At 46.8% G+C, this 13,552-nt stretch overlaps 1 protein-coding gene across 1 annotated transcript in view; it reads left to right on the top strand.

The window, feature by feature from the left end:
• Window positions 1-6,461: 6,461 nt before the first annotated feature.
• Window positions 6,462-13,552, top strand: part of EPHA4 (EPH receptor A4) — a gene marked incomplete at both ends in the record, with an annotated part of 141,904 nt that continues 134,813 nt past the window's right edge. The window contains 2 exons of the mRNA XM_084250467.1: window positions 6,462-6,552; window positions 9,632-9,699. Of these exons, the coding sequence (XP_084106593.1) occupies window positions 6,462-6,552; window positions 9,632-9,699 (159 nt within the window). The remainder of the gene's footprint in view (window positions 6,553-9,631; window positions 9,700-13,552) is intronic.

Here is a 13,552-nt window from a genome sequence, read left to right as displayed (position 1 = left end):
GAGGCCGGGGGTGGGTACTCACAGCACTGAATAAGAAGAAAAACGGTTGAACTGATACACTTTAAATGTCAGTTTGAGACAAATGATCCATTACTACCTTTTTTTTTTAACCTCTCTACTTCAAATAACACATTGTTTACTTGAATTTAAAAGGCAGTTTATTTGTGCAGATATAGCCAAGGTCTAAGGAAAAGTGTTCCCCTAATACAACTAAGCAGAAGAGGTTTTCTTAATACATCTTTAAGTTGTAGGGTGTATATTTACATACACCAGAGTTATCCCCTATTTCATATGAATTCTTTATTGTTTTTAAACATTCTGTGTCCAGAGTCCCCAAGTAATGCCATTTCTAACCAAACCATGCTCATAAATCTCCCGTTTGCTTGTCCTTATACAATGGGTGTGCTTATGTTCCATTGATTTTAATAAGGTTTGTTCAATTGACAGCAGAGGTCAAGTAGTATGTGATGCAGAAAAGAGTTTACACTGTTTCCTGGCATTTTCTTTTCTTTCTTTCTTTCTTTTTTTTTTTTTTTAAAGATTTATTTATTTATTTATACAAGCACTGGGTCCAGTCAGAAGCGCAGGAGGGTGAGAGAATTCACCAGAGCCAGAGCAGGGAGCAGAGCAGGCAGACTGACGAAGAAATACACTGCTGAGGGGAGCAGCAGGCGGCAGGAGAGGTCTGCACGCCATGTGGGTCCCTCCCCTGGCAGACGGGGATCGAACTCCGGGGAGGCCCTGTTTCCTGGCATTTTCAACTGAGTTTCTTCTTTAGTCTATTTGCATAGTTGGTGAAGAAGCACAATGTATTGCAGGGAAAGGGCTTTTCCTGTTTCTTAATTGGCATAAATGACAAGGTTAAAAGAATAAATTGTAAATATAATATTCAAACTAACATCTCCTCTATAAGTATACGTAGCTGTCCCATTAACCAAAGAAGCATTTAAGGCATTTATATTACACATAAAGAAATAGGTCGCCTGCCATTTCAGACATATTCAGAAGAGTCTGAACTCTTTTGAAATTACAAAATAAGTATAAGTAGTCTCTAGATCCTTTGGGCTATGATAAAGGAAAAAAAAGTCAGGTTTCCCAATTTATATCCTCATTATGTAGTGAATCATAAATGGTGAACCATCTTATGTTTTGTGTAGTATTTCATTGCGATTACACATTGTTTTCAAGAAAGAAAGAAAGCTGTTGCAGTATTTCCATGAATTAGTTCTCTAACCAGACAGCTCTTCTTTTCTTAAAAAACGACCAAAAAAATGTACCAGTTTATATTATTCACTATATTGTCATTAGTTTTTCTTCATAAAACAACTGTAATTCCAAGAGCTCTCTGAATGATCATAAATCAACAGAGCTATTAAATATTTAGGCATTTAATAGCTAGCATATTTAATGGCTGTTACAGGCAACTTTTTGTTGGCATTTGGAGTTCAAATAACTGAACACCATCATTTCTTTGGGGACATGGCTTTCATGCTTAAAAAATGATAGTTTTAATGTTTAATTTGTGGTCCTAATGCAGCCCAAAGCATGTAAATAATCTCCTCTGAATTCTCCTAAACAAAGGTTCATTGTCTCTACGAAATGTTTTATTTTTGGGACTTTTGGTCTCTCTACCTCCCTGTGGCACTGAGAGAACAAGTGTCTCCTGATGGCTGTGATTCCTCCAGGTCTCCCACATCCCATGTGGTGCATGTCACTCATGGTCCCAGCTAAGAAGAAACCTTCCATATACCAAACACATGGGATCTGGCATAATGTCTGCACTAAGGAAACATCTATTAGTATTGAACTGAAATTCAGGCTTGGCATCAAGGTTTCAGGAAGGTCTTGTCCCTGGAGAACCCCTACCTTTCCTTCCTGCCCTTTTCTATCTCCATGAATCCAAAGGACCTTTTCTGTCTACTCTGCTTTTCTGGCTCATCCAGGCCTGAGTCATAAGACCCTCTTCTACTCTAGAGGCAAGAGCCACAAGAGTCCACCTTCTTATTTGCATAAGAAAGAACATCAGTCTTGACATCAAAGGGTGAAATCTCCAGTAGGGTTCCTGGAGCTGTGAGAGGCCCACCCATGTCCTTACAGGGTGCTACACTCTGGGTGGAGCTGATGGCCAGGAAGTCTTTTCCCCCACTAGGCAGGATGCTGGGTATTCATGATCATCAGTATTTGGAGTTGGTATTGGCAGTGGGATCTTCGATTCCTTACACCTTGTTTCACTTTATGTTTTGGAGACTATTATATTTGAAGACAGGTACAATCCCTGCATTCAAGTCCAGTTGAATCATCTAGGAAAATGAGTTGAGTGTAAGCTGTAACAAGTCAGCAATGAAAGAAAGGAAGAACTCAGAATTTTTTTTTCCTTTTCCTCTAGGAGTTGGTGAAATAAAACATCCTCCTACAGAGCACAAAAGGTAAGTTGCGGTGCCTGGTCTCCTCATGGAAGGGAAGAGCCAAGCTGAACAATTGATTTCCTGTTTAATGATATTAAATTCTTATTTATTAAATAGTCACTAATGAAATATTTTTGAGTAATAATAGCTGCTTGTCTCAGGCCAGATACTATATTATGTGCTGTACAAAACTCACTCTATTATTAGAAGAATCACATCATGTAACTATCTACAACTCACGGATGAGGAAACCATCAGAGAGCTTAGTTTCCCAATTTGCACACAGCTAGTAACCAGTGGGAATGTTAAGCCAGGATGTCTGCTTTGATATTTGTGGTCCTGGGAATGCAAGGGTGTCACTGGAGCATGCACTGCTGGAGGCTCTAATTACTGATAAAAAAAATTGAGCTCCAAGGAAGTACAGCAGAACCAGGTAAAAAAATCTGACCAGATATCTTGTAAAGGTGGAGTGAATTCATATTGTCCTTCTTACCCTTTCTTTAGCCTTCTAATCCTCTCTTTATTGCTGCCTATTTGTCTGCTGGTCAAAGACCTTTTCCCTATTACTATGGAGAAATTGACTCTCAACTTATAGACAGAAATTCTGGGATACTTGGTGCTATTTAAAAATGTCTTTACAAATTAGGAATACATTTCAAATTCAATCTTAGTTCAAGTTAGCATTCAAAATGTATTTTGTAGCTCAAGTCTTTGTGGTGGGCACTATATGAAAAAGTTTAGCCAAATATTTGAATGACTTAATGACTATATTCATTAGGTTTATAAGCACACGCATTTTGTTTTTTGCTTTTTAACCTTGTTTTTATTTTATTTATATATATATATATATATTTTACATCATTGTTCATTTTTAAACAATGTTTGCTTCCCCCCACCCCCTCAGGTGCTGTCCCCATGGAGCTTCCTTCCCGGATGCACCCGAGCACCATCACCTCAGTCCCCTGTGCTCCCCCCTCCCTCCCTCTGATCCCTCTCCCTCCTCCTGCCCTGCAGGATGTCTCTGATTTATAATTGTCCCTTTTTGCTTTGTTGTTTTCACATGTATTTTAACTTGTCTTTTAATGGATTCAATGTATCCTTGAATTCTTACAGCAGTTGGGAGGCTTGTTTTACTCAAAAGTCAAGCAAATTTATTTATAAAGTAGGTACTTTTTGAAAGTCTGATGTTCTATTATATAGTTATGGCTCCAGTGGGTGATTTGATTTGTTATAAATATTCTCAAAGGTTTGTATAATCCAGGGTATTTCCCAACAAAGTGTGTGTGTGGGGGTAGGAGGAGTGTTCAGCACCCATGGTGGAACACCCTCATCTTTGCATGTTTGTCCTATTTTTAAGCGGAATCATGTCTATTAGATTAGAATCCTTTTCTCCTAGGTAGTCACAACTGACAGAAGAATTCTCAGCACCATATTTCTGCTCTTCAGTCCATAAATGCTTAAAAGAGGAAGTTACGGTTCAGGTTTTCCAAGTCAGCATTGCCTGCCTCTCAGATCTCCAGATTCTTGGGTAGTTTGGGGGCCAAAAGGAAAAATGGAAAGAAAAAAAGGGAATTTGCTGGATGCACCTTGGCTAATGAAGCCTGACTTTCAGGCAGCTGTGGCTGGAAAGCCTGTGCTTAATATTCAGCATGCATATTCCGGGGGGGGGGGAGATACATGTTGTAGAAATTTTACTGATTTTAAAGAATGCGAGCAGTCAACGTCCCATTTCAACCCCACATATACATGCCAAACTCAAGCTGGTGTAGAGGGATAACCAGTAACTATTGTTTAAAAAACGTTTACAAAAAAATTCACATTGCTCTTTTTCTCTTCTGAGTCTGCGTGCCAAATCATCTTCTTTCCCTATAAAACTCGGAAGGACACATGAAAGAACCTAGAAATACCTTCCTTCAAGGGACTTGTGCAGTTATTTTAAATAATTTATATAGACACATACGTCTCTATCCCCCGTGTGCACACCTCCCTTCCCTTCGTACTTGTGTAAAATCAGTTGCTGCAATAACTGAAATCCCCTTGTGCAAGCACAGACGGGCGACATTTCAGCGGGTCTCCAGCAAGAGGCCAAAATGCCTGGAGCCTCCAGGTCACCGCTCCGCGCCTCGCCCTGCGCGCTCCGGCGAAAGTTGCCCATTTTGCAAGGCGGGGGCAGCTCCGGAGCCCTGGAGGCGACGCGATGAGCCAGCCAGGCCAGTGACCTGACGCCGGGGCCGGTCACTGCGATCTGCTCGCTCCCCACGCCGCCCTCCAGCTCTCCCCCATCACTAGGGCTACTTAGGCCATCCCGGGGATATGGTCCCCGAGTTTCTTCTCGAAACACTTTTCTATTCCCTTTACATCATCCAGTCGTCCAGAAGCGACACAGGCCTCTGTTTGCTCTCCACCGCCGTCCGCCTCGGCCGCGCAGGGGAGGCCAGGGTGCCAGGGCCCAGGGCGGCGGGGCGCAAAGATGCGCCCCCAGCCCCGCGCCACCTCCCCTCTGCGGGCTGCGCGCTGCGGTCTTTTGTGCCCCGGTCCTCGGCGGCGGCCGCGCACTCCCACTTCTGGCCGGCAGGTGGCGCGGTTGGTTCGCGATGCGCCTCGGCTGGAGCGGTCGGTAATGCGCCTCCACCGCGCGGCGGGCGCCCTCCCCCTGGGACCCCGACTCCGGAGGAAAACCCGGCCCTACCCAGGAACCGAGAGGAGAGTAAGGGAAAGAGGGCGCCCTCGCTTGGAATGGGGAGCCCTCAAACGATCAGAGATGTGCTGCCGTCCCCGGGCCGCGACTGCCTTATGGTCCCGCCAGGCGCTCAGGTGGCTGCGCCCTCGGCCAGGACACGGGGTGACGACCGCGGTCCCCGGGTTCCTGTGCCCCCCGGGAGGCCGGCGAGCCACCGCCGCACCGTGACTGCGGGCGCTGCACCGATTTTGCGGCTCCCGCTGCCCGCCACCGGCGCTGGCGCAACAAAGGTGTGGGTGTCCGCGCCGGGGAGCTGCGCCCGCGCACAGCCAGCGACCCCTCCGGGCAGCTTCCGAGCCCGCAGCTGCCACGTCGAGGCGGCCGCAGAGCTCCGCACTCCCACTGAAGGCCTTCGCCTCCATCCTCCTGCGCCCCGTGATTGCTGGACTGTGTTCCCGGGACGCCCGTCCGCAAACACGCAGCTGGTTCCCTGCAGCCAAGGCCATCTCGGGGCGTCTTGCCGCGGTGGGGACTCCTGTTCTCGTCGGGACGAGCCCCAAAGGGCCCGGGCGCCGAGATAGAGCAGAGGGCCCCCTCCCTTGCTTGCAGGTTTTTGGTTCTTTCTCTACAGACTGTGGCCGAGGCCTGCTTCAGGCCAGGCGCAGAGCTCGACGTTAGGGACAGATGAGGTCCCCGCTCTCCAGGCAGCTGGAACGCCTGGGATGAAAGGAGTAATCAAGCCACAAAAGTCCCCCCTCACAGAGCATTTCATATGGAGATGCGGCATAAAGACACAAAACAGGGCAAGACAGCAGGGGCTGCCCGGGCGGTGCGCAGGAGTTGCCTGCAGCTCCAGCCAGGGCGCGCGGGACGCGCACACTTCGATGAGCAGAAAAGAGCAATAGCAAAGAGGCAGGTCAACTTTATACTTATTTTATTGCAGTGAAGGAGCCTTTTCCTCCACCTCCAACCACCGTGGGCTGAAGCAGAGGTGGCAAACCTTTCCTCGAGCTACCACCCCCTGCACCAAGTCCGACTCCCAGCCTTCCGCTGCCCGGGGACTGAAACCCTGAGGCGACTTTCGGGGACCCCGGCGTCCCGCTCCGGCGGGGGCAGGGACCGGGCACAGCTAGTCCGCGGGAACCTCAGGAGACCGCGCGCCCCGCGGAGCCCGGAGGGGGTGGGGCCTCTCCTAGTACGGGCGGGGCCGGGTCGCCCCATCTGTGCCACCATTGGTCGCGGGTCCCGGACTGGCGGGCGCACGTCACGGGCCGGGCCCACCCCCTTGGCAATGTCTTCAGCCTGCTGCACTCCTAACTTAAGCATTTATTCCACTGGGATAGAAGCGGCAGGAGCAGGGTTGGCACCGGCGAACCATGGCTGGGATTTTCTATTTCGTCCTCTTTTCGTTTCTCTTTGGGATTTGCGACGCTGTCACCGGTTCCAGGGTGTACCCCGCGAATGAAGGTAAGAGACGGGCGGCCTTTCTGCGATCGGGGACAGAGAGGGGCCGATCTGCGGGTGAACGGTGCCCGGGAGCGCGAGGCCGGCGGGTGCAGGGGATGCGGGCAGGAGCCGTGCGCCCCGACTCTGGAGAAGGGGGCTGAGCAGAGGGGGAGCTGCGCAGGGGAGGCGGGGAGCGGCGGTGCAGCCTGCCCCGCGGCGGTGACCCGTGCAGCGAGGCTACTCAAGTTTGCGACGAAAGGACAAAGTTTATCAGCATCAGCCAGCGAGGCCAGCTCGGGGTGTCCCGAGGGGATTCACGGAAGCCAACGCCAGGATTGGGGGTGTGGGGGGAAAATCTGTGGACCTCGTCCTCCCTACCACCACCACCCCCATCCAGCCCAGGTCGGGGGATCGGCGGCAGCCTGGAGCCCTGCAAGAGCTTGGCGCTCGCGCTGTCTTCCAAAGCGTTCCAGCTCTGGTTTCTGCAAAGTTTCCCGAGCCCCGCGCGTCCCCGGGCCCGGCTGGCTGCGGGGCCTCCAACGCGCCGCAGTTGGGGCGCCTCGCGCGGATCCCCCCGCGACCTGATTCGTAGCTCCAGACACCTTTCTCCCTTCGGGCCGCGTTCCCCGGGGGTGCGATCACTGGCCTAGGGGGGCCTCGGGCTCCCCAGATTATCCCACCGACCCTGGGAACCTGCCGGGGCAAGTTGAAAGTCCTCGAGTTTTTGCTTTTTGCCCCCCCAGAACTGCAAACTGGGTTAGTTTGGAGGGAACGTGAGGAACGGCCTGGCCCCTTCTGGGTGTCCAGTATTCTGCGCGTCTGTTAGGACGTGCTGGAAAGACGAGGTTTGTGTCTGGGTCTGGGAGGTAGGGGCAGATCATTTAGCTTCTTATTAGCTCAGAAAAAAAGGGCGAGTTGAGTGTGGGTGCGTGTGTATCTGTGTACGCGCGCGCGCAAATGCATGCGTGTGGGTGCGCGGGTGTCCGCGTGGACGCCGATGATTTTGTGCCTGGGAATGCCCGCGCTCCATCCTGGGCGCAGCTCGGCTTGCATCCGTCTCGCCGATGCTTTAATTTTAACTGTCCCCCTACGCTCCCCCCTCCCCTAGCTCTCCATGCATCCATCAACCCACCCACCTATCCATCCATCCGTCTGTCCATCCGTCCGTCCGGCTTTCCAGGATCCGTCCATCCACCCCTGTGCAATCTATCATTTTCCCTGTTCCGAAGGAGGGAGCCAAAAACCAACTTAGCCTTGGCTGGACTGCCGGTACCCAGAGCCGCCGGGCGGAGGCTCCTGGAGACCCGCACACCTGCCGGCGGGTACGCCGGGGAGCGCAGCGCGCGCTCCCGCCCGCCCCATCGCGCGCCTCCTCCGACGGGGCTCCCGCGAGCCGGCTCGGCCGCTGCACCCCTCGGACCTCAGGGTCTTTCGTCTGAATCTAATCGTGGACCCCGCGTTCTCGCGACCAGTTCGCACACTTGTGCCGACGCGCACCCCCACCGCCCCCCCCCCCAAATGCCTTTCTCGCCTCAGAAGTGGAGATTTTCTTTTCCTTTACCCTTTTCTTTCTTTTTTGGGGAGAGGCGGATGCAAAACTTGGGAATCCTAAACCAAAAAAAAAAGGGGGGGCGTTGATGGAGCCGTAGTCTGATGTAGAAACACGGGGGGGGGGCGAGTCTATCCCCCCTCGGTCCCCTCCCCCCTTAAAAATTAATTCATTTTGTTGCTTTTTTATTCCCATCACGTTTCCTTTTCTCCTTTTACCCTCCCTTGCTACTCCCTCCCTTTTTTTGTAAATTGGGTCTTATTGTTCCCTTTGTATCCCTAATCCACCTTACATAAATCCAAATGGATGTAGCGGGCTTTTCTCAAGGGGCCGAGCGGAGCGAAAATGGGGAGGGGGCGCCTCTGCGGGCGGGAGCTGCCCAGGGAGGGCTCTGCATTTTAAAAATAATTAACAGACCCCAGGAATTCAGGCTCCTCTGGAAAGAGGCCGATGTTAACTCCTTTGACTTGGGGGTGAAATGAGAGAGGAGGGGGCCAGAAATCAGGGGCGTGTGGGGAGATTGATAGTTGGGGTGCGGAGGAGCCAGAATGGAGACTTCCTATTCCCACCCCTCCCCCACCCCGAGAGCCAGCTTCGCTCATCAAATTAATAACCCAGTGGTTCCTTTGAAATGGGCCTTTCGACCCCCAGGCCTGCGGATCTCAGTGGGAACGGGACTGTGAAGAGGTTAAGGGATTCATGGCGTCCTTTGCAGGGGTCTCGGTGCCTAGGACCGGCCGGCCTGGGTGAGGCACCGCAGCTCTGCGGCCCCCCCTCTGCAGCCGCGCTCCCCGCGCCGGCGCTGGCACAGTCGCAGGGGTAGAGCGAGCAGGCTAAATGGAATGGGCTGCAGCACCCGGTACCTAAAATTCGAACCAGTGATTTCCTCTAGGGCTCAGGACGAGGCTGCGATTGTCCTGTATTTCTAAAAGACCTGGGAAAGAGAATACTTCAGGATATTTGCATTCTAATTCTAAGCGTCTGGCATTTCCCCTTTCTGAAACTTTGATATTTAAAAAAGCCGAGATATCACCTCCAGGGACTGCTGGTGGAGGGGGTGGAGCATGCTAGTGGGGGAGACTTCCCTTGACCCTTTGCAGACTCCCTGATAGAATTCACTTGTGACTCTGTCACCATGATGATGAGTTATGTGGTCATCTGAAACTTGCAAAAACAAATAACTCTAGTAGATACCAGACAGAGATGAATGCAGATTTTTGCTCCCGAGTCTAACTGCTCTACACAGATATATTTATTTTTTTGAATTGTACTTGGGATTCTCTATTCATCCTTTTTAGAAAATGAATCAACTGAGTCCTGGGATGGAATTTTAAATGCTAAGCAAGTTAAATAAATAAGAACCTGCAGGTTTAAAGAGGGGAGAAGATCAAGTGAGTAATGATTATTTACATAAGTGAGACCAAGTGTAGGTTTTGATCCGGGGCTGGATATACCAGCCCTTGCACATATGGAAGTGCTCAGGCCATGGTTTTTATAGTATTGGCTTTTTGCAATTGGAAATTAATCTCTTTTTCTTTTTTTCCCCTCCAGTTACCTTATTGGATTCCAGGTCCGTTCAGGGAGAACTTGGGTGGATAGCAAGCCCTTTGGAAGGAGGGGTAAGTTCCAAGTCACTCTTGGATGTAAAGGGTGAAAAAGAGTGATTAGCAACTTTCTGAGTATCCTAATGGCTTGATTCTTGTTGATTGTGGTGAGGAGGTCAGATTTCCAACGTGGCCCATGAAGTGAATTACGCTTTGTTGGAGAAATCTTATACTCCCATTGGATAGCTCTGTCTTGGAAGAATTAGAAACCAAAAGGGCAGAAAGGGCTTTCAAAATTAGGAGATTGGTGGAGGCCTAGACTTAGATGCCTATTTAAATCTAAAATACCAACAAGAAAGATGATCTGGGGACCAAATTAGAATTTATGCTTATTACTGCAATGACCATGACGTCTTGAAAGGGTTAATTTTAGAGCATTTGCTGTTTCCAGATGAGGAAAATGAAGAAGTAAATATACCAGGGAGAGAACATTTCCAGCGGGGCCAGGCACAGTCTTAATTCTGTGCTTTTGCGGTGGGGGGCGCCGTGGGGGGGCTCCTTACCTTGCTCTCACAACCTTAAATTAGTGGTTGTTTTCTTGCAAACCTTAGGAACTATGCCAGAGGTATGTATAATACCTGCAGGAAAAAACAAAAACAAAAACAAAAAACCCAAGCTTGTTCATTGTTGTACGAAAGGTGAAAAGATTTAAGCATTTGGAATTGTGACTTTCCAGGGAAACTGGATTAGAAAGTATGAGAGAACTCATCACTTCTCAAATTTGGCATTCCTGCCTCCATAGGAAGATTCAGAAAATAAAATTAGGTCAGTGCCATATTCTCCCACTCTACCCTTCCCCCTTCATAACCAGTCAGAATGAATCAGCTTTGGAAAGAAATCAGAACAACATGTACCCCCGACTTCTGCCAAATTGAAATAACTCGCAGATTCTTTAAAAATTAAGTAAATCATCCAACCTTTACATACTTGAAAGTCTATGACTGAGTCAATTGATTTAAAACAATGGGATGAAAGATCAGGAATTTTCACCAGGCTAAAAAAAACAAACGCAAAAACAAAAAGATAGATAATGCCAGTCCCCAGCACTGGAGCTTCACACCTGTCCACCGAGTAAACTATAGATGATTTAAAAAGGCTTCATAGACACTGCTGTAAAAGACATGCTTCAAAAATAAGACAAGGCAAGTAAACATTTTATGAGACTGGAGGCCTTTTTCTAAAGCAGGATTTGTAATTCATTGGAAATAAAAGTAGAAATTGCCTCGCCTTTCTGTTTTTCTGCCTGAACTTGACGGCAGTCAGTTGGGTTGCTGCTGAAAAATCCTAGTCTGCCCTCAAAACCATTTTTTTTTAAAGGGAGGGAGAGTGATTGGCAGGCCTCTGGCAGTGTAGACAGGCTGTATTCACCGCTGATTGCAGGCAATTGCCCTCATCCTTTGAATGCGAAGAAAGGTACAGCTTTATCTTGGGAGAGTCAGACTCTTGTTAATCCTATACCCTGGAAAGGTCACTGACTCGCCAGCCTTTCCCATGCTACACCAGGGCCGTTGCTCTGTAGGGTGAATAGATTAGAACTGCTAGCAAAATCGAAGGTGGAAGCTATCAGTCCCTGCATTAAAAATTTTAATGAGCCTTGTTGTTCTTACTGTCTGCTTCATAAATCTTGTATGATTTTGGAAGTGACTTATTAGCATTAAATATATATATATGTGACTTATTTAAAAGTGAGGAATGGCACATTTCTGAATACAGTCTCCAGTCTATCTAATTTCTGGAAAGCTTTTATTGCAATTTAATATGCTACAGACGTCTCCCCCTCCCCACTCGCCAGAACTGCTGAAAGAACACCTGGTTACTTTTTCTAGACACAAAACTTCTCTTTGGTTGTCTAGAAGTCTCTTAAAATACTCTGCATAGTTGATTGTGTACAACCCAGAACTTTTTATGGGCTTAGTGTAGGCAGGCACCCCCCCCCTTCCTTAAATATTATGAATGCGACATTTAAAGTATGATTGTGAAGGGCTCAATATAAAATTTTATTTGGAATTACTCATTCCAAAATATACAGTGGCCATTGAGAAATTGCGTGCCAAAGAATTATATAGTTTAATTAATCTCTAGATTTGTAATTAAAGAGCACTTTTTCAGGCTTAAAATGAAAGGGAGAAATTGGACATGTACCAAGAAGGGATGGGTTGACTCAGAAAGTTGTTTCTAGCAGAGGGTAAATGAACATTTGAGTTTCTGGATTATTATGAATTCTCTACTTGGAGTAAGAGCAATTCACCTCTTTCTTGTCTGGAAACCTGTTTTGTCCAATAATGGCATTTTTTTTTTTTTTTGTGGTTGCTATTTTTAAAAAGAAAAAAAGAAATCTTATTTGGCAATAGTACCAAGAAAATATGACATAATCCAGAGACAACTTACTCTTCTTTCATTTTCCTTAATAACAACTAAGCAGAACAGGAGAACCATGCAAAGTGATGATTTCTGATGGTGACATTGTAGCAAAAACCCTAACTTCTTGGCAGTGTTCATTTAAGGGAGTATATTAAGTTTCTGACACTGATTGTAAAATAGAAAACTAAGGGAGATTTGGCATTGTTCTAGCGGTTGATCAATGTGTAGAGGCCATTAAGTTTAGGTTGGAAAATTCCCTTTAGACCTGAATTATCCTGTGTGAACTCTGCCCAGGTATCCGAGGTATCCCTATGTGCTTCCATTTACATTGATAAATGTGTTTTTCCATATTCCCTTTGTTCTGAGATGAGAAGCATGCTGAGTAAGCTTTATTTTGAAGGTAGAGAATCTATTTTTGGATTTACATGAATTTCCCCAAATAAGTAAATTACTGGTGATTTATTGCTTAGTGGATACAAAGAAATTCTAATCACCACAGGGAACTTATCCCTCCCGGTTCCAACTTTCATGATGGGTAGCAGATGAAAGGATACAGGATTTTTATGCTTTATGGTCCCTCACATAGCAACATTTCCATCCATTAAGAGTTTTCCGATGCACAGATGGGAAACCCGTTAAGAGATACTTTACGATTCCATGTACTTCATTGAATTGAATGGAGCTTTAAGTAGAGTTATTATTGAACAGAATTTTTTCAGAATTATCTTTTTTTTCCACTTAATTATATTCATGTGTTAGATACTTAAGCTCTTTTATAGCAGTACTATCAATATTAATGAAGTATTGGGGGCTGCCTAGCCTCCTGGTAGGAACCCCGGGACCCTCTTGTTGCCTTTAAGATCATTTTTAAAAGCTATCATGAGAGTGAAACTATGACTCTAATCATAATGGATTTTGCTGAATTCAGATGCTTCCATCATCAGAATCTTTATGTTAAGCAGACTGCAGGAAAACTACTGTCCTTTAATTTTGTTTCATCATAAATACCACTTAGAACTTTATTTTCAATGTTCACAGATTATTTAGAAGCAAAGCATGTATGCATTCATATTTACTGATTTTTAAGAGTTAGAATATAGAAACTTCAAAATTGAATTTATGCTCTTGAAAAGACATCTGTCATTATAAATGACAGCGTCATTGAGAAATTCAACCATAAAATGTGTTCTCTGTCTTCCCAGGATTATCGAAACCTGAATGGTGAGATTTTCTTTCCCCCTTAAAAAGTAGAGATGGTGCCAAAAAAAATCGACTGACATTTTTTTAGGTATTAGAGAGCAAAGTTCTGACAGGAGCACCACTAATTAACTGATAATTGTCTTCCTTTGGCAAGCTCTACTCTTCCTGCTCTTAATTTGCAGATCTCTGCTCAGTTGTTGAAACAATACACATACTAGTTTTTCATTTATGAGTAAATTTGAACTGTTGCCACTTGAAATTGTAGCTGTTGTAATAGGTGAATTGGAGGTTGTTAGCCCACCATCAG

Source organism: Talpa europaea (genome assembly GCF_964194135.1).
Source record: "Talpa europaea genome assembly, chromosome: 1".
Lineage (NCBI taxonomy): Eukaryota > Metazoa > Chordata > Mammalia > Eulipotyphla > Talpidae > Talpa > Talpa europaea.
The sequence above is the reverse complement of the archived record's forward strand: the minus strand, read 5'-3'. Positions and strand labels throughout refer to the sequence as shown.